General features: G+C 38.6%; 1 protein-coding gene across 6 annotated transcripts in view; it reads left to right on the top strand.

Moving 5' to 3' along the window:
• ITGB6 (integrin subunit beta 6) overlaps positions 1 to 20,917 on the top strand; it is a 133,913-nt gene that overhangs the window by 63,452 nt on the left and 49,544 nt on the right. For all 6 annotated transcript variants that reach the window (XM_032286507.1, XM_032286510.1, XM_032286509.1 and 3 more), the window contains 3 exons: positions 13,011 to 13,176; positions 14,407 to 14,568; positions 17,472 to 17,567. In XM_032286507.1, the coding sequence (XP_032142398.1) occupies positions 13,011 to 13,176; positions 14,407 to 14,568; positions 17,472 to 17,567 (424 nt within the window). The remainder of the gene's footprint in view (positions 1 to 13,010; positions 13,177 to 14,406; positions 14,569 to 17,471; positions 17,568 to 20,917) is intronic.

Below are 20,917 nucleotides of genomic sequence, written 5' to 3'. Positions count from 1 at the left end.
GCTTTTGGTCCCTTTTATAAAAATCACAGAATATTCTACCTGAATACAATTTGTACTTAGCTCTTTGGTATACTGTGTGTCTTTCCCCTACAATAAGCTTCCATAGAGAGTTCAGTAGGGTAATTTCATCTAGAATTACAAAGTACCACCTCTGCCCCAGGGGGTATATTTAAAATCATTCCTCATGTCACAGATCAGGAAAGAAGTAGCAACATGCTGTACAATAATAACCATGGGAACCAATGAGTGTGGAGTGTTACCAGAGAAAATAACTAAAATTAACAATGTTGAATGGCTCAGCTAAACTGGCAGCTCAGCATCTCAAACTAACAATGAGACCTTGTCCTTAATCAGGCTTCCAGTAAATGAAAGCAGTTTGGCTCATTTATTTAGGTCTGACTGTATCTTATTCATGCATTCATTTATTCATTCATTTGTTCAACAAAAAGTTACTGAGTTCCAATTATGTACCAAGCAATGGGCTAGGCAGGGGGATATTTGGAAGAAAAGACCTGGTCCCAGTTCTCAAGTAGCTGAAATCCTTTGGGGAAGCAGTTACATGGTATTGCGGGGTGATTAAGCACAAGGGCTTCAGGGTGAGCCCTGGATTCGGTCTCGATTCATATATTCACTAATAATGTGACCTTAGGCGAATCATTTCATCTCTCAAGTCTTCAATGTTTTTTCCTCTGTAAGTCTGGAATAACAATACCAATCACAAAGAGTGGTTTTAAGAATTGAATGAGTTAACGAATGAAAGCATTTGGCATTGTGCTTGACCATGGTAACTTCTCAATAAATAGGAGGTACTATTAACAACAATAGGATGTGATTAGGGAGAGACCAGAGCACTGCAGGGGGTGCAGAAAGTGGAGACTGAAGGAGAATCGTATAGTTGATCTCTTGAAAGGTTCAATATGTCCTATTTCCTGAAGATTATTATTGACAAAATTTACCATTAAGTTTATAAATTGCAAGTTCTTTTTTTGTGGCAATATTATATGCTTTCCATTTCCATTATAACCCTAACTCTCTCACTTTCTCTGTCCAGATAGTATCACCTTGTACACACATACATACATATACATGTGAAGATAAAAAGTCAATCCTTTGATCAAACTATATTATAGAATAAAATGTTCTTTAGTAGGAAAGCAATTAGAGGTACAAGGAAAGAGCATAGGATTTTCCAGACCTGGGTTAAAATCATAACTTTGGATAAACAATTACTCTTTTGAGCTCAGTCTCATTACCTATAAATGGGTATAATAATATTCACCTCCTAGAGTAACTGTGAGAACCAAATGAACTCAGAACAAAACAGACATTCAAAACAGTGTTAACTTTTTCTTCTTCTCATTAACTCTTACTAATTTATCTCTAATTATTTTAATCTAGTGGTCCTCAAACTTTTAGATCTCAGGACTCCCTTATGCTCTTAAAAATTAAGAGCCCCAAGAGCTTTAGTTTATGTGCATTATATATACTCATAATCATCATACTAGAAAGTAAACATTTTTAAATAATTATCTATTGATTCATTTAATAATTATAAGAAACCCACTGCATATTACTGTAATATGTTTTTATGCAACAATAACTTTTCTGAAACAAAATAAAAATTAACAGGCTTTCTGCTCTAAAATGGAGTGGCACTGTTTTACATTTTTGTAAATCTCTTTAAACATCTGGTTTAAGGGAAGACAACTGGATTCTCATATCTGCTTCTGCATTTAATCTTTTGCCTTTTTAAAAAATTGAATTCCATGAAGAAAGTCAAACCTCATATAAACATATAGTTGGAAAAGGAAGAAGCATGTAATAGCTTTTTTCAATAACTGTCATCATTCTTCTTGGATATTACCTTCAAACTAGATAACAGGTGAAAGGTAGTTTCAATGAGTAACCTGAAACAATATCGATGAATGTTTCATATGGTTAACATGAAAAGCCACTGGTCTCTTTTCATTTTGGATGGCTTTTCTTAACCAATGTGTAATTTTGTAATATGATGCTTTGTGCTTTGTAAAATATTGATTCATTGAGTTAGGCAGACCTTCCAGATTTCATGATACAATACCAAAAAAATCACATTTGTTAATATCACTACCATTCTCATCAGACAAATCTTGAAGTATTGTGAAGTATTGTTAATCTCATGAGTAGCCGATACAATTTTTCCAAAATTTTAATTTTCTAGTTACCTCAAATTTTGTCATTGGCAACAAATACTAGCAGTTGTTTGCCTTAAAATGACAGTCTCACTTTGTTCATCTTAAGGAATATGTCTGCTAAATAAGCAAATTAGAATAAGAGTGTGGCTGTCAATCATTCTTTCATATAAAAATGGTGTTCTTCTGTTTAAAAAAGGGTGGAGGCTAGTTCAGCTCAATCGCATAAGTACTTTTTCTCTGTAAACTTTGAACTTAAATGTGCAGCAGAAACATGCTTTATGCACTTTTCCCATGTCTTGAAGAAAGGCCCACGTATTCAAAGATACAGACTCAACACAATTAACACCTTTGCTGCTTCATAAAGGAAAATCAAATGAAACTAGCATTTATTATGGTGAATGCTTACTAGCAAAAAAACACAAGTACTGCTAGTAGCTTGGTGCCATTACCTTAATGATAAGGGCTGAGGCACCAGTGGTTTTACTCATCACTGCTTGCTTGCTTGCTTGCTTGCTTGCTTTCTTTCTTTCTTTCTTCTTCTTGTGCTTTCTTTCTTTCTCTTTCTTTCTTTCTTTCTTTCTTCTTCTTGTGCTTTCTTTCTTTCTTTCTTTCTTTCTTTCTTCTTCTTGTGCTTTCTTTCTTTCTTTCTTCTTTTTTATTATACTTTAAGTTCTGGGATACATGTACAGAAAGTGCAGGTTTGTTACACAGGTATACAGGTGTCATGGTGGTTTGCTGCACCCATCAACCCGTCATCTACATTAGGTATTTCTCCTAATGCTATCCCTCCCCTAGCCTCCCACCCCTGACAGGCCCTGGTGTCTGATGTTCTCCTCCATGTGTCTACGTGGTCTCATTGTTCAACCCCCACTTATGAATGAGAACATGCAGTGTTTGGTTTTCTGTTCCTGTGTTAGTTTGCTGAGAATGATGGTTTCCAGCTTCATCCATTTCCCTGCAAAGGACATGAACTCATTCTTTTTTATGGCTGCATAGTATGCCATGGTGCATATGTGCCACATTCTATTTATCCAGTCTATCATTGATGGGCATTTGGGTTGGTTCTAAGTCTTTGCTATTGCAAATAGTGCTGCAATGAACATACATGTGAATATGTCTTTATAGTAGAATGACTTAAAATCTTTTGGGTATATACCCAGTAATGGGATTGCTGGGTCAAATGGTATTTCTGTTTATAGGTCCTTGAGGAATTGCCACACTGTCTTCCACAATAGTTGAACTGATTTACACTCCCACCAACAGTGTAAAAGAGTTCCTATTTCTCCACATCCTCTCCAGCATCTGTTGTTTCCAGACTTTAATGATCACCATTCTAACTGGCGTGAGATGGTATCTCATTGTGGTTTTGATTTGCATTTCTCTAATGACCAGTGATGATGAGCTTTTATTCATGTTTATTGGCTGCATAAATGTCTTCTTTTGAGAAGTGTCTATTAATATCCTTTGCCCACTTTTTGATGAGATTGTTTGTTTTTATCTTGTAAATTTAAGTTTCTTGTAGATTTTGGAGATTAGCCCTTTGTCAGCTAGATAGATTGCAAAAATTTTCTCCCATTCTGTAGGTTGCCTGTTCACCCTGATGATAGTTTCTTATGCTGTGCAGAAGCTCTTTCATTTAATTAGTTCCAATTTGTCAATTTTAGCTGTTGCTGACATTGCTTTTAGTGTTTTAGTCATGACATCTTGCCCATGTCTATGTCCTAAATGGTATTGCCTAGGTTTTCTTCTAGGGTTTTTATGGTTTTAGGCCTTATGTTTAAATTTTTAATCCACCTTGAGTTAATTTTTGTATAAGGTATAAGGAAGGGGTCCCGTTTCAGTTTTCTGCATATGGCTAGCTAGTTTTCTCAATACCAGTTATTAAATAGAAAATCCTTTCCCCATTTTTTCTGGCAGGTTTGTCAAAGATCAGATAATTGTAGATGTGTGGCATTATTTCTGAGGTCTCTGTTCTGATCCATTGGTCTACATATGTTTTCGTACCAGTACCATGCTGCTTTGGATACTGTAGCCTTGTAGCATAGTTTGAAGTCAGGTAACATGATGCCTCCAGCTTTGTTCTTTTTGCTTAGGATTGTCTTAGCTATATGTGCTCTATTTTGGTTCCATATGAAATTTAAAGTCGTTTTTTCTAATTCTGTGAAGAAAGTCAATGGTAGCTTGATGGGGATAACATTGAATCTACAAATTACTTTGTGTAGTATGGCCATTTTCACAATATTGATTCTTCCCATCCGTGAGCATGGAATGTTTTTCCATTTGTTTGTGTCCTCTTTTATTTCCTTGAGCAGTGATTTGTAGTTCTCCTTGAAGACATCCTTCACATCCCTTGTAAGTTGTATTCCTAGGTATTTTATTCTCTTTGCAGCAATTGTGAATGGGAGTTCATTCATGATTGGGCTCCCTGCTTGTCTATTATTTGTGGAAAGGAATACTTATGATTTTTGCACATTGATTTTGTATCCTGAGACTTTGCTGAAGTTGCTTATCAGCTTAGGGAGATTTTGGGCTGAGATTATGGGGTTTTCTAAAAATACAATCACGTCATCCGCAAACAGAGACAATTTGACTTCCTCTCTTCCTATTTGAATATGCTTTATTTCTTTCTCTTGCCTGATTTCCCTGGCCATAGCTTCCAATACTGTGTTGAATAGGAGTGGTGAGAGAGGGCATTCTTGTCTTGTGCCAGTTTTCAAAGGGAGTGCTTCCAGTTTTTGCCCATTCAGTATGATATTGGCTGTGGGTTTGTCATAAATAGCTCTTATTATTTTGAGTTATGTTCCATCAATACCCAGTTTATTGAGAATTTTTAACATGAAGAGTTGTTGAATTTTGTTGAAGGCCTTCTCAGTGTCTATTGAGATAATCATGTGGTTTTTGTCACTGGTTCTGTTTATGTGATGGATTACATTTATTGATTTGTGTATGTTGAACACCCTTGCATTCCAGGGATGAAGCTGACTTGATCGTGGTGGATAAGCTTTTTGATATGCTGCTGGATTCAGTTTACCAGTATTTTATTGGGGATTTTCACATCAATGTTCATCAGGGATATTGGCCTGAAATTTTCTTTTTTTGTTGTGTGTCTAACAGGTATTGGTATAAGGATGATGCTGGCCTCATAAAATGAGTCAGGGAGGAGTTCCTCTTTTTCTATTGTTTGGAATAGTTTCAGAAGGAATGGTACCAGCTCCTCTTTTTACCTCTGGTAGAATTTGGCTGTTAACCTGTCTAGTCCTGGGCTTGTTTTGGTTGGTAGGCTATTAATTACTGCCTCAATTTCAGAATTGTTATTGGTCTATTCATGGATTCAACATCTTCTTGGTTTAGTTATGGGAGGGTGTATGTGTCCAGGAATTTATCCATTTTTTCTAGGTTTTCTAGTTTATTCATGTAGAGGTGTTTATAGTATTCTCTGATAGTAGTTTGTATTTCTGTGAGATCAGTGATGATATACGCTTTATCATTTTTTATTGTGTCTATTTGATTCTTCTCTCTTTTCTTCTTTATTAGTCTGGCTAGCGGTCTATCTCTATTTTGTTAAGCTTTTCAAAAGACCAGCTCCTGGATTCATGAATTTTTTTAAGAGTTTTTCTTGTCTCTATCTCCTTAATTCTGCTCTGATCTTAGTTATTTCCTGTCTTCTGCTAGCTTTTGAATTTGTTTGCTCTTGCTTCTCTAGTTCTTTTAATTGTGATATTAGGGTGTCGATTTTAGATCTTTCCTGCTTTCCCTGTGGGCATGTAGTGCTATAAATTTCCCTCTAAACATTGCTGTAGCTGTGTCCCAGAGATTCTGGTATTTGTGTCTTTGTTCTCATTGATTTCAAAAAACTTATTTCTGCCTTCATTTTGTTATTTACCCAGTAGTCATTCAGGAGCAGGCTGTTCAGTTTCCATGTTGTTGTGCAGTTTTGAATGAGTTTCTTAATCCTAAGTTCTAATCTGATTGCACTATGGTTTGAGAGACTGCTATGCTCTCCATTCTTTTGCATTTTCTGAGGAGTGTTTTACTTTCAATTATGTGGTAAGTTTTAGAATAAGTGTGATGTGGTGCTAAGAAGAATGTACATTCTGTTGATTTGGGGTGGAGAGTTCCGTAGATGTCTATTAGGTCCAATTGCTCCAGAGCTGAGTTCAAGTCCTGAATATTTTTGTTAATTTTCTGTCTCATTGATCTAATATTGACAGTGGGGTATTAAAGTTTCCCACTATTATTGTGTGGAAGTTTAAGTCTCTTTGTATGTCTCTAAGAGCTTGCTTCATGAATCTGGGTGCTCATGTATTGGGTGCATATATATTTAGGATAGTTAACTCTTCTTGTTGCATTGATTCCTTTACTATTATGTAATCCCCTTCTTTGTCTTTTTTGATCTTTGTTCATTGAAAATCTGTTTTATCAGAGACTAGGATTCTAACCCTTGCTTTTTTTTTTTTTCTTTCCTTTTGCTTGGTACATCTTTCTCCATCCCTTTATTTTGAGCCTATGTGTGTCTTTGCATGTGATATGGGTCTCCTGAATACAGCACATCGATGGGTCTTCACTCTTTATCTACTTTGCTAGTCTGTGTATTTTAACTAGGGGTGTTTAGCCCATTTACATTTAAGTTTAATGTTGTTATGTGTGAATTTGATCCTGTTGTTATGATGCTAGCTGGTTATTTTGCCCATTAATTAATGCAGTTTCTTCATAGTGTCGACGATCTTTATAATTTGGTATGTTTTTACGGAGGCTGGTATTGGTTTTTCCTTTCCAAATTTAGTGCTTTCTACAGGAGCTTTTGTAAGGCAGGCCTGGTGGTGACAAAATCTCTCAGCAGTTTCCTGTCTATAAAGGATTTTATTTCTCCTTCCTTTATGAAGTTCAGTTTGGCTGGATATGAAATTCTGGCTTGAAAATTTTTTTTTTTAAGAATGTTGATTATTGGCCCCCACTCTATTCTGGCTTATAGGTTTTTGCAGAGAGATCTGCTGTTAGTCTGATGGGCTTCCCTTTGTGGGTAACCCAATTTTTCTCTCTGGCTACCCTTAACATTTTTTTCCTTCATTTCAACCTTGGTGAATCTGACAATTATGTGTCTTGGGGTTGCTCTTCTTGAGGAGTATCTTTGTGGTGTTGTCTGTATTTCCTGAATTTGAATGTTGGCCTGTCTTGCTAGGTTGGGGAAGTTCTCCTGGATAATATCCTGAAGAATGTTTTCCAACTTGGTTCCATTCTCCCAGTCATGTTCAGATACAACAATCAAACATAAATTTGGTTTTTTCACATAGTTCCATATTTCTTGGAGGCTTTGTTCTTTCCTTTTCATTCTTTTTCTTCTAATCTTGTCTTCACACTTCATTTCATTATGTTGCTCTTTGATCTCTGATATCCTTTCTTCTGCTTGATTGATTCGGCTATTTATACTTGTGTATGATTCATGAAGTTCTCGTGCTGTGTTTTTCAGCTCCATCAGGGCATTTATGTTCTTCTCTAAACTGGTTATACAGGTTCTTAGCTTCCTTGCATTAGGTTAGAACGTGCTCCTTTAACTTGGAGGAGTTTGTTATTACCCACCTTCTGAAACCTACTTCTGTCAATTCACCAAACTCATTCTCTGTCCAGTTTTGTTCCCTTGCTGGCGAGGTGTTATGATCCTTTGGAGGAGAAGAGGCCTTCTGATTTTTGGAATTTTCAGCCTTTTGGCACTGTTTTTTCCTCATCTTCATGGATTTATCTACCTTTGGTCTTTGATGTTGGTGACCATTGGATGGGGTTTGTTGATGTTGATGTTATTCCTTTCTGTTTATTAGTTTTCCTTCTAACGGTCAGTTCCCTCTGCTGCAGGTCTGCCAAAGTTTGCTGGAGGTCCACTTCAAACCCTATTTGCCTGGGTATCATGAGTGGAGGCTGCAGAACAGCAAAGATTGCTGCCTGTTCCTTTCTCTGGAAGCTTTGTCCCAGAGGGGCACCTGCCAGATGGCAGCTGGAGCTCTCCTGTATGAGATGTCTGTTGACCTCTGCTGGGCGATGTCTCCCAGTCAGGAGGCACGGGGGTCAGGGACCCACTTGAGGAAGTAGTCTGTCCCTTAGCAGAGCTCTAGTGCTGTGCTGGGAGATCCATTGCTCTCTTCAGTGCCAGCAGGCTGGAATGTTTAAGTCTGCTGAAGCTGCACCCACAGCTGCCCCTTCCTTGAGGTGCTCTGTCCCAGGGAGATGGGAGTTTTATCTATAAGCCCCTGACTGGGGCTACTGCCTTTCTTTCAGAGATGGCTTGCCCAGAGAGGAGAAATCTAGAGAGGCAGTCTGACTGCAGAGGCTTTGACAAGCTGTGGTGGGCTCTACCAGTTCGAACTGCCCAGTGGCTTTGTTTATACTCCGAGGGGAAAACCGCCTACTCAAGCTTCAGTAATTGTGGATGCCACTCCCCACATCGTTCAAGCATCCCAGGTCAACTTCAGACTGCTGTGCAGGAAGCAAGAATTTCAAGCCAGTGGATCTTAGCCTGGTGGGCTGCAAAGGGATGGGATCCATTGAACTAGACCACATGGCTCCCTGGCTTCAGCCCTTTTCCAGGGGAGTGAAGCATTCTGTCTCACTGGTGTTCCAGGCACCACTGGAGCATGAAAAAAAAAAGCTAGCTCAGTGTCTGCCCAAATGCCACCTAGTTTTGTGCTTGAAATCCAGGGCCCTGGTAATGTAGGCACCCGAGGGAATCTCCTGGTCTGCAGGCTGGGAAAACGTAGTATCTGGGCTGGAATGCACCATTCCTCATGGCAGAGTCTCTCACAGCTTCCCTTGACTAGAGAAGAGAGTTCCCTGACCCCTTGAACTTCCCAGGTGAGGCAACACCCCACCCTGCTTCAGTTCCTCTCCATGGGCTGCACATACTGTTTAACCAGTCACAGTGAGATGCACCGGATACTTCAGTTGGAAATGCAGAAATCATCCACCTTCTGTGTTGATCTCACTGTGAGATGCAGACCAGAGCTGTTCCTTTTTGGCCATCTTGCCAGCCTCCTCCCTACTGCTTTGATATCATCAGTGCAAATGTCAACACAGTGAAGAAGGCAGATTATATCTCTGAATTACTGTGAAAAAAGTTTAACCTGAAGGACCTCCTGGAAAATCTCAGGGGCCCTCACGGGTCTGTGCACCATAGTTTAAAAACCACACCAAACCCCTGTGACATGCAATTTAGCTATACAACAAACCTGCACAGGTACCTCTAAACCTAAAATTAAAAGTTAAATAAAAATAAAAATAAAAGCCAACCTTTTGCCAGGTGTGGTGGCACATGCCTGTAGTCCCAGAGCTGGAGGATTGCTTAAACCCTGGCATTTGAGTCCAGCCTGAGCAACACAGAGAGTCCAAGTCTCTATAAAAAGAAAGAAAAACCACCTCTTTAATCTCATCTCTAATGGTTTTTGGAGTAGCTTTTTAATTTTCATTGGATGGAGAGTCACTAAAAATTTATTTCACCCTGTTGAGAATGCTGAAGTAATTTATATTTTTGAAAATAATTTCCTCTGCTGTTGTCTAAGATAGAGCAACAGTAAATGTTTTCTTTATTTTCATATATATAAATGAGTAAAATGTACATTTAAAAGTATTTAATTGCACAAAAGTTAAAGTTTCTTACTCTGTTAAACATTTTGAAAGATTTTTTTAGATTTTCATTTATTTTTTTGAGACAGAGTTTCACTCTTGTTGCCCAGGCTGGAGTGCAGTGGCACGATCTTGGCTCACTGCAACCTCTGCCTCCCAGGTTCAAGCCATTCTCCCGCCTCAACCTCCCAAGTAGCTGGGATTATAGGTGTGCGCTACCATGCCTGGCTAATTTTTTTTGTTGTTGTTGTATTTTTAGTAGAGACAAGGTTTTACCATGTTGGTCAGGCTGGTCTCAAACTCCTGACCTCAAGTGATCCACCTGCCTCGGCCTCCCAAAGTGCTGGGATTACAGGAATGAGCCACTGTGCCCGGCTGAAGGATTTTTTTAAACATTATTTCATGTATACTGTGGTGTTTTTGTTTTGTTTTGTTTTGCATTTACACCAATAGTGAGTTATTGTAGTTTTGCAAAAGAGGAAGCTGAAGCATGAAATGCTGGAATGGGCCAGGCTCAGTGGCTCATGCCTGTAATCCCAGCACTTGGCAAGCAGAGATGGGCAGATCACCTGAGGTCAAGAGTTTGAGATCAGCCTGGCCAACACAGTGTAACCCCATCTCTACTAAAAATACAGAAAAAAAATTAGCCAGACGTGGTGGCACATGCCTGTTAACCCAGTTACTTGGGAGGCTGTGGCAGGAGAATCGCTTGAACCCAAGAGACAGACGCTGCAGTGAGCCAAGGTCGCACCACCACACTCCAGCCTAGGCAATAGAATGAGACTCCACCTCAAAGAAAAAAAAAGAAATGCTAGAATGGATTTCCAGTACGTTCATACACATAAACATATGTGAGCATATGGTATACAGTTTCTTATTGCAAAGGTGATAAGCCCATGTGAAAATAGAGACAAAAGTAAGAAATGGAAATAATTTCTAACTTCACTCAGGAAAAGATGACATTAATGCTTCGGTATATGTCATTATATTCTTATTCTGGAAATATTTATTTAAAATTTTAACAAAAATTTGAAGTAATATTTCTGTATATTGTGTTTCATAACTATTTTGCATTTTAAATGCTAATTCTCTTGTTATCTAGGATTCAAAATCAAGTAATTTGGTGAGAGGTGCTTACTTCTTTTGATTGCTAGGCTAAGAAAGTAACAACAAAATATGAGTCTTTATTAGAAAATGAACTCTCACCTGTAATCCTAGCACTTTGGGAGGCCGAGGTGGGCAGACTGCTTGAGCTGAGGAGTTTGTGACCAGCTTGGGCAACATAGTGAAACCCTGTCTCTACAAAAAATAAAAAAGTAGCTGGTATGGTGGTGCACACCTGTAGTCCCAGCCACTCTGGAGGCTGAGGTGAGAGAATTGCTTGAGCTTGGGAGGCGGGGGTTTCGGTGAGCAGAGATTGTGTCACCATAACTGCATTCCAGCCTGGGCAACAGAGGGAGACCCTGTCTCCAGAAAAGAGACAGAGAGAGAGAGAGAGAGAGAGAGAGAGAAAAGAAAGTGAACTCTGATCAAAACAGGGACAATCTCCACTCAAAATTCTCTGGCATGGTCCATCTCTGACATTCTTCTGTGCTTTAGCTCTCCCATCACTTGAATTCCTTTAGCGAATTAAATTAAAATTTCATTCCACTTTCCAAAGGCATAGGTTCTAGTAAAATCTACAGAACAGATAATTCTAACCAACAGAGACATGAATCTCTCACAAAAAGATAGGACTGCTACTTCGGTGGATCCAGAGATGCTCAAATGTCATTGTGTAAACCAACAGCCCCAAATAAGAGATTAAACAATTTCCAAGATACTTAGGTTCCAGGGACAATGGTGTACCTAACATGATTATATAATTTTTATCTCACATAATCGTCATGGCAACTTTGTAAAATAGATATGCTCATTCCCATTTTATGGAGAAGGACACTGAGGCCAGTGGTACTGAGCAACTTGCCCAAAGATAGATAACTGGCCGGGCGCAGTGGCACGCACTTGTACTCGCAGCACTTTGGGAGGCCAAGGTGGGTGCATCACTTGAGGTCAGGAGTTCGAGACCAGCCTGACCAACATGGTAAAACCCCATCTCTACAAAAAGTACAAACTTTGCTGGGCATGGTGGCATGTACCCATAATCCCAGCTACTTGGGAGGCTGAGGCAGGAGAATTGCTTGATCCTGGAGGCAGAGGTTGCAGTGAGCCGAGATCATGCCACTGCACTCCAGCCTGGGCAACAGAGTGAGACTCCAAGTCAAAAAAAAAGATAACTGTTCACTCTTTTTATTCTAAATCCAGTGTGTTTTCTACCACCCACAGCTACTTCAATCACTATAAGGGCAATTAAGACAAATGCTACATTATTGTCATTTAACAAGTTAAATATTTTGAAAAAAATCAGGCTCCTTCTTTATATCACACTTTAAAATGCATTTTATATTTGAAGGTGGGAAGAAATTTGACTGCATCGAAGGTTTTAAGATATATATCCAAAAACATCATGAAATTAAAAGACAAAATACAAAGAAAAAAGGTTAATATCTTTAAGATGGTTCTTTAAATTAGGATAAGAAATTTAGCAAAGGATATCAGCTGGCAATTAACAAAAGGAGAAATACAAGATGTCAACAAATAGAAGCACTCAGTCTTAATAATAATAAAATGAAAATTAAAACTTACATATGCCATTTTTTGCCAATCAACTAGTATAGTTTATTTTTTTTAATGATGTAATGCCATATACTAACACCAGAGATGGCAATGGCACAGCACAAGATGCCCCTCTCTTGTCTTGCTACAGGGTGATTCATATTTGATGACAGGCTAAGATATCAGAATACAAAAGAATTGCCATTGTGCAAACCTAGTGGTGAATTTTGGTTGGGAGCCCATAGAAGGTAGTGATTACACTTACACACACACACACACACACACACACACACACACACCCAATGGAGTCTGATCACCTGATTATCTGTTTTCTGAGTTTGAGCCAGTGCAAGACACACAATAAGTTCTAAATAAGTGTTAGCTAATATGGTCAACACAGAAAGGGTGGGCGATGATGTCAACAACCTTAACAGTGAGATTCACAGCTGACTTACAGAGTCAGGTCCTTTAGAAAAACTAATCTTCATTTAAGGGAATGTTGCTAAGCTGTCAGATCCATTAATTGTGTGTGACATATCTCATCAATAATATTTTCACACCTTACTTTTGCAGTAGTATTCCATACTTCTGTTTACCTACATTTGGATTCAAACACATTTTGCCATTGACAAATGATGCTGAAAGATTCAATGAAATTGTGAAGAATCAGAAAATTTCTGCTAATATCGACACGCCCGAAGGTGGATTTGATGCAATTATGCAAGCTGCTGTATGTAAGGTATGCTGAAGGGAGTGCTGTTTCACTCTGTTAACATCAAGTTAATCTCTTATTAACAATTCTACTTCAAAAGGATTAGCTAATTTCCTTTCCTTTAATCTCAAAATGTCTATATTTTATATTTTTCTTAAAATGCACATTTTTTGCCAAATATTTAATTAAATTATGTTGAAATAGGGACTGTTCTTTATATCTAATATTTCAATAATCTAAGAAAATTGTTGTTTTGGGAAAATTTAGTTGAAACAATAGCCATGTATGATTAATTTTCAAAGATTAAGATCAGATTCATTTTTGGATTAATCATGATGAAAAAAATCAAGGGTAGAACATTTATTTAAAAAATATAACATGCTCTGAATCAGTATATATCCATACATATGACTACATAGCTATTGTTTTGAACCAACAAAATAAGCTTCGGAAGTTTGCTGTCTCTACAACATCACAGGAACACTGCTCCTCCTTGACTATCTGACAAGTATCCACAAGAATGATTCCCCTGTCTTTAGGCAACAGCCCTTCATGAAAAATATCAGGAAATAAACAAGGTTGAATACCCTAGAAGGTGGGAGGGCCAAGGAATTAGAGGAGGAAGGAAAGGGATAAGGTGGGATGGAACAGCCAGGATGCGTTTTTACCCAATTAGATCCTGGACTGATATTAATTAAAGGGGAGGGCTTTGCTAAACACCAGCAACAGACAATTATAATTAGCAGGATGTTGGGGCCATACTTTCATAAGCAATTCTTATCCTCATATTAGGTTTATTATTTTTGCATGATTTCATTAGAAAGAGAAATATGTGCCTAAATGTTGGGTGACATTTTAATGAAACAGGTTTACTTTGAGCCCCTCTAATATTGCATTTTGATGAGTTTTGCTTCAGTTTGGATTTGGGATAATCTATGGCCTCCTCTGCTCAATTTTTTGAAAGCTGGATAGTAAAAGTAATTTAAATATGTAAAAGTCAGGATCAACTGAATACTGACTGTAGTGGAGCTATTTTTCAGAAGTATAAGTCATACAAAAATGTTATCTAGGAAAAAGCAAATGTCACAGAATTTCATGTATTTAATATATTAATATTATGGATGCACAATAGATAAAAAAGCTAAAATAGACTAGCAATATTTTTTTATAATCTAAATGTGTCCAAGCATAATTGATCCACACTCAATAAATGCCTGCCTCCCTCCAATAACCACAAATGTTTCTTCCCCACTGTAGGAAAAAATTGGCTGGCGGAATGACTCCCTCCACCTTCTGGTCTTTGTGAGTGATGCTGATTCTCATTTTGGAATGGACAGCAAACTGGCAGGCATCGTCATTCCTAATGATGGGCTCTGTCACTTGGACAGCAAGAATGAATACTCCATGTCAACTCTCTTGGTGTGTAACCTGCACTCTGTACTGTTTTCAGGGCTGTAAGTGGGAGAATGAAGCAACCACTGGTGTAATACACATGAAATAACTCAGGTTTGGTGAAAGCAGTGCACATTTTCTAATTTGAGATTAACAGGCTGCCCCAGCTCAACTCACACCATCATTAGAGTCTCCCACAGGATCATAGGTGGGTGGTAGGCCATGTGGCAAGATGGATCTGCTATGAATTGCATGATCCCAGAACCTCCCTAACTTCTCAAAACACCTGGTACTGGTGAAGCAATACAGGCAGCTCATTCTGTTCTCAGCCACAGCGTGAGAGAGGAGGGACCCAGACCAAAACAGTAACAATGTAGGATTTGCTGTGAATGACGGTCCCTGAATCACGCATGCTTTCATGTTCCATGGGTAACAACTAGTCAGGTATGGCTTGGTTGGTGCTTATTAACTTTTGGCTTATTTTTTGTCATTTATAAAATGCTAGTGACATTCAAAGAAAACAATTGACTTTTGTAAAACCAGGTCAAAATTTCAGGCCTCTTTGGACATGCGTGATCTCCTCAATAGACCCCTATGTATCCAACTGCTTTTCCTGAACAGACCATGAGGCTGTCATGCTTTTGCACAGTTATTCCCTTTGCCTGGAATATCCTTCCCTCCTAGGCTGCTGAGAAACCCTTCATTATCCTTGAAACACCACCTCAGTCATTACTGCCCCCAGAGAGCCTTCCTTGACCTCTGCTAGGTTCTGAAGCAATCATCTTTCCCTCTAGTCACATACACAGATGAATTCTTATGAATCTCAATGTAGGAATATGTTTTCTTACATCTGTCTGTCTTTCTTGCACAATCCTCAGGACCAGGCCTGGTTTATTATCTCTGTTTTCTGATAGCACAGTGTCTAGAACACAGTGGGTGCCAATTAATGTATGAAATAGATTTGACTTCTGAAGCAGCAAACTTGGATTGTCATATTGTCCCCATTTAACACTTGGAGAAATACGGTACAGAGAATTTAAGTGACTTCTTACAACAATGCTGTAGAGGTGTAGGTGGGGAGAAAGAGAGAGGGAGGGGAGACAGGAACCTAGAATTCTAATGTCAATTGGGAAAACTATTCTCTAAAAACTCTTAATGGTTCATTACTCACTACTATTCCTTGACCTAAATTTCTGCATTTCAACATGGATGTTTTCCCCTAACCTTTGATCGGCAGTAGTCCCCAAATGTGTATACTCTTTAGTCACATACTCTGCCTTTTCATATTACAGTATCAGTGAGGATAGCCACATGTTGTCTTTTAGTCAGTGAGGGGCAAGAAACTGGGAAATTGATCCCCTTTCCATTACCCTTTCCTTGTAACTTTTCAAAAGCTCCACAAAGAGCTCCACTTTGAATGAGGGAAGATCATAGAAGCTAACACTACCTATTGTCTAATATGACCTTCTCATCTAATAAATGTTCAAATCCTTCTTTGTGAATAAGTTGCTACAAATGCACAGAAGGCAGAGACTGTATCTGTGCCTGCCTGCAACATAGTCCCCCAGGTCCTCTGAGCACTTCTTGTGTACTCAAAACCGAAGCCAGCTTCCTCAGGCCAAAAAATAATACAAGGTGGTTCCTGGCCTTGAACTTACAATATGGTTGTGGGAATTAAACCAACAGATCTGATTCAAATAGAAAACCAGCTTCACTCACCTACAAAGGGCGATGTGGTGTGATCTGGCTACACAGGCACAGCAGCTGAAGGGTGTGGGAACATGTGGAAGTAAAAAGGGACTGGCACTGGAGGGATTTAGGCTTCAGGGTAATGGATGTTTGGACAGTTGAAAAGCAGAGGTAATGGATAATATTTGGTATCTCTGTTAATAAAAATCCAAATGTGATGGAAAGTACATATGACATAGCCATTTGAAGTTGGGTAATTTATTGGAGAATTTTAGGCAAAACTACACTTTTCTCTCAACTTGAACCTTGTACGTAAAGAAGACTTTAGATGAAAATACTCCAGTAGTACTGAGAATATGTGAATATTCCATCTGAGTGTACAGGAGGGCTTATTTATCAGTGTTCCCCCATTTGGCTGACCTCTGTCATAATTAACATATTCTTACTTTGTGAATTAAATGAGGTACTAGCTAGTACCTCACTTGAGTTTCCTCCTTGTACATTACTCACATTTTGATTCGTATAATGGGCAAATGCACATCATGTTTTCTAAAACTGAAAAGTAAAATTCGTATTCAAATTTAAAAATTGAGCTTCTTTTGTTTTTTAGAAAGTATTCATATCACTTGGGAATGAATATGCCAAGGGAACAGAAGTACAATGTAGTTTTCAATTGTCCTGTAAAAATACTGCAGGATTTCATACAACCAACTTGTGATATTAAAAAAGCAGTAAAACCAAACACAAGGATTAGTACAGGAATGTCATAGTATGTCATACCTCAGCAACCCTCATTCCACTTCATCCAATTCCAGTAAGAGTTTCAGAGCTGCAAGAGTCACCTCAGTCACGTATATCACAGTACAACAGCCTCAGTGGTAACATTCCTAGCCTGCTGGTAAGTGTCACTTAGAAGGAGAAGAAATGTTTCTCTACCCTTGAAAATATGACACACTATTAGTCTTTAAATGAACTTCAAATGGTCTGCTTAGAAGTGGCAGAGCGTGATACACCACATCAACAGGAACTGACTCTTAGGAATTTATTGGATTATAAAATTTAGAAAAGGATTATTAAACCAAGTGAATAATGCTAATTGTGTATTTGTTTACTTGGAGTGATAGAACTATAATGCCTGTGAGCATTAAAATGCCAACCTCAGAAAGCTATCCTTGAAATAAATATTCCTTTCTTTACATTATTTTATTGAGATGACACAAAATTGTATATGTTAATTTTAGGAATATCCAACAATTGGACAACTCATTGATAAACTGGTACAAAACAACGTGTTATTGATCTTCGCTGTAACCCAAGAACAAGTTCATTTATACGAGGTAAGCAAAAATGACTTGGGAAATTCCTTCAACAAGATTATGTAACATGAAACTTTAACATTAACTCTGTGAGTTTAACACATGGGAAGGCCATTAGATAATCATTAACACACACCAACTGTACCAGGCACTTGGCTAAGTGGACTCATTTACTGTTTTCAATTTAAATTGTAAATACTGAACACTGAGGTTCAGTAAGGCGTGGGGAGCAGATAAGGTGGGATGAGAAAGACCGAGTTAAGGAAATGAAACAAATATGCTGGAGGAGAGTGCCAATAAGTATAGGACCACTACCTATAAGAAAATGTATTCTCTCTCCCCTTGAATTAGTTCATCTGATGAAGGAGTTAACAGAGAACCGAGAAAATCTTAAGAGTGGGAGGAGAATTGACTTCACCTTCTTTGGCATTTGCAAATTAGACACACACAGCGACACAAGCTATTGAGAATTGGAAAGTTAAAGGAAAAAAAAAAACCTTGTTATATGGGGCCAAAAGATAATTTAGCCCTTAAACCAGCTAGATTTGCAGTGCAAGTGTTTGAGTGGAAGCACCAGCTGCAAAAAGGGAACAGTTTCATTAGATGAAGTGCTGTCCCTAAACCACCATGCAAACTGCAAAAAATACAATACATGCACATGCAAAAGATTTCTGTGGTTTTTTTCCAGCCTAAGAAAAATAACATGTCAAAATACCTTGAATTGATTTACTCCTAATCTGCAGTTTTACAGAGAAATAAGGAGTCTTTAGCAGGGGCCCCCCAAAAAATGCAGAGAAATTAAATAGTCTGTGCCTTCTGTGCAGAAGCGTCAAATGCTCCTCAATTCAGGGTTTGATCTCTCATTCCTTTTGAAAGAACCTCTTAACTTGCTTGGTGACTTCACAGGGCTCCTGAAACGCTGAGATTATGTCACAGAAGGCTTTGATTAAATGCCACTCACTACTAAGGACGGTACACCCCCATGAACTTGCATCAGGTTCTGTAGAAAAGATCCAGCAGGAGATGCTATCTTGCATTTTGAATGAGAGGAGGGTATTGTACTCCCAGGTGAGACTGCCTTCTGCTGCAGACCAAGGAAGTTCCTTGCAATCAAGCTCCATACTTGAAACCTTTGTTCTACTCAGAGACCATACGGGTTCACCTGATCTGGGCATTTTCTTCAGGCTCTTTAGTATGTGATATTTGTTTCCAGTGGTTTTAAGTAGTAGAATTGCAGTTGAGATTTTTTTTAAATACCCCCAAATACAATAGTGAGTCTATTCTGCCTTTGATCCTCAAGGCTAGTGTGAGAGGACCCTGGGGGTCACAACACCTTCTCCACAGCAAGGCTCCAGTTGAGAAGTGGGAGGAGGAGTTGCACAGAACTTTTCTTCAAAGGGGAGTCTGGGGAATGCGATTGATGATTGTGAACATAGACTCCCATAACTCACTTTGGTAATAGTCTTTAAGACCCACAACTCATTTATAGATCTCCCCAAAACCGCTATTAAAAAGACAGAGGAAGATGAAAAATAACTACGTGGCAAAACAGAATCTGTCAGATTTAAGCTTGTTGCATCCATGATTCCCCTGTTGCAAGGGAAATGATCATTTCCAATGAAAACGCCAGATTAGAGTCTGCCTCTAATGTAACAGCAGGACATTTATTTTGCCTGTCTTCTAATCTCATTGTGAGGTGAATTTATGTTCTGTCATGATCTGTGGTCTTTGCCATCCAGGCTTCACTAAATTCAAAGGGACATTTTCAGGGGGTCATCTGATAGTCCAGGTCAGCCGTCCACTCTATGACTCTGACCATTTCATTATTTTATTTTTATTTTGATGGTCTCATCATTCCATGTGCATTAGTGGGGGCAGGCAGCAGCCTGGTCTGCAATAACAGCAACACTGCACATCCCTGAAGCCTTCACGCAGCATGAAAATGCTGATCTCTCATTTTATTGATAATGAAAACTGAAAACAGACCACTAATGGCTTGTGTTGCCTTTCAATTCACATCTTTTAGAAGAAGCCTGTGTGTGCAGGAGTCCTGTGAAATTTGATCTTTGGATAACTGTGATATAAGGAATGTAGCTACTGAAGAATCACTGAAAAGTAAAACCAGTGATAGAATAAATAAAGCAATTAAGTGGTTAGATCTCATGGAAATTCCAGAAGGAAAATTATTTGCCCAAGTTACATGTTAAGCATAGCGACTTGCCTGCACAGGCGACAAGGCTTAGGTTCAATGAGGGCCCTGTCTGCAGCAAATAAGATTTATGTTGCCCACTCATGGAACGTAGGAAAAATGACTGAGTTTTAGTACTTGTGGCAGGATGCTTTGGACCGCCCAGGTGTCTAGTGTGCCTGTATGTTGTTGTAACAGAGATAAACAAACAGTGAAAAGAATAAAGTAAGCAGTTCTGCCTTCAGTTCAATGACTGCAGTGTGCACCCCAGACTCCAGCCAACAGATTATTTTTGAACAAACTTATTATTATGAATAGTTTCCTGTTTGTCCAATTATAGGGTTCTAAAGATAACGATGATAATAGACTGAGCAGTGGGTAGTATATTACATCCTAGTGCTAACTACCATTTTGAATCAGGATTCAATTACCCAAGTTAAGAAAAAGTTTTATATTTCCTCTGTTGTTTTTAAATGTTTATTGTTAATTTATATTAAGATAGTATCAGGCCACTAAACCTTAACTGTCTTATTTGAATAGTTTTTCCTTCCTAGCACGCTGTTGATATAAAAAGCAATTAAATCAATATTCTTTATGACATTGTCAAATCATATTATTAATCACTTCGGGCTATTTGCAAGGCTTTAAAATATCCTATATCTGTTCAAAATATCTACATCTGACTGGAAAAGATGATTTTAGTGAAGTTAATAGCAATCATTATTATATGACCTGATATTTGCGATGTGATGCTGAAACACAGCAATTAGAAAGTAAACAACGGGCTGGGTGCGGTGGCTCACGTCTGTAATCCCAACATTTTGGGAGGTCAAGTTTGGGTGGATCATGAGGTCAGGAGTTCAAGATCAGCCTGGCCAAGATTGTGAAACCTCATCTCTACTACAAATATAAAGATTAGCTGGGCACAGTGGCAGGCACTTGTAATCCCAGCTACTCGGGAGGAAGGCTGAGGCATAAGAATCACTTGAACCCAGGAGGTGGAGGTTGCAATGAGCCGAGACCATGCCATTGTACTCCAACCTGGGTGACAGAGCAAAACTCCATCTCAAGGAAGGAAGGAAGGAAGGAAGGAAGGAAGGAAGGAGAGAGAGAGAGAGAGAGAGAGAGAGAAAGACCGAAAGAAGAAAGAAAGAAAGAAAGAAAGAAAGAAAGAAAGAAAGAA

This window comes from Sapajus apella, unplaced genomic scaffold, assembly GCF_009761245.1.
Source record: "Sapajus apella isolate SASKATOON/1434 unplaced genomic scaffold, GSC_monkey_1.0 scaffold18, whole genome shotgun sequence".
Classification (NCBI taxonomy): domain Eukaryota; kingdom Metazoa; phylum Chordata; class Mammalia; order Primates; family Cebidae; genus Sapajus; species Sapajus apella.
This window is presented reverse-complemented; position numbering and strand designations above follow the sequence as displayed.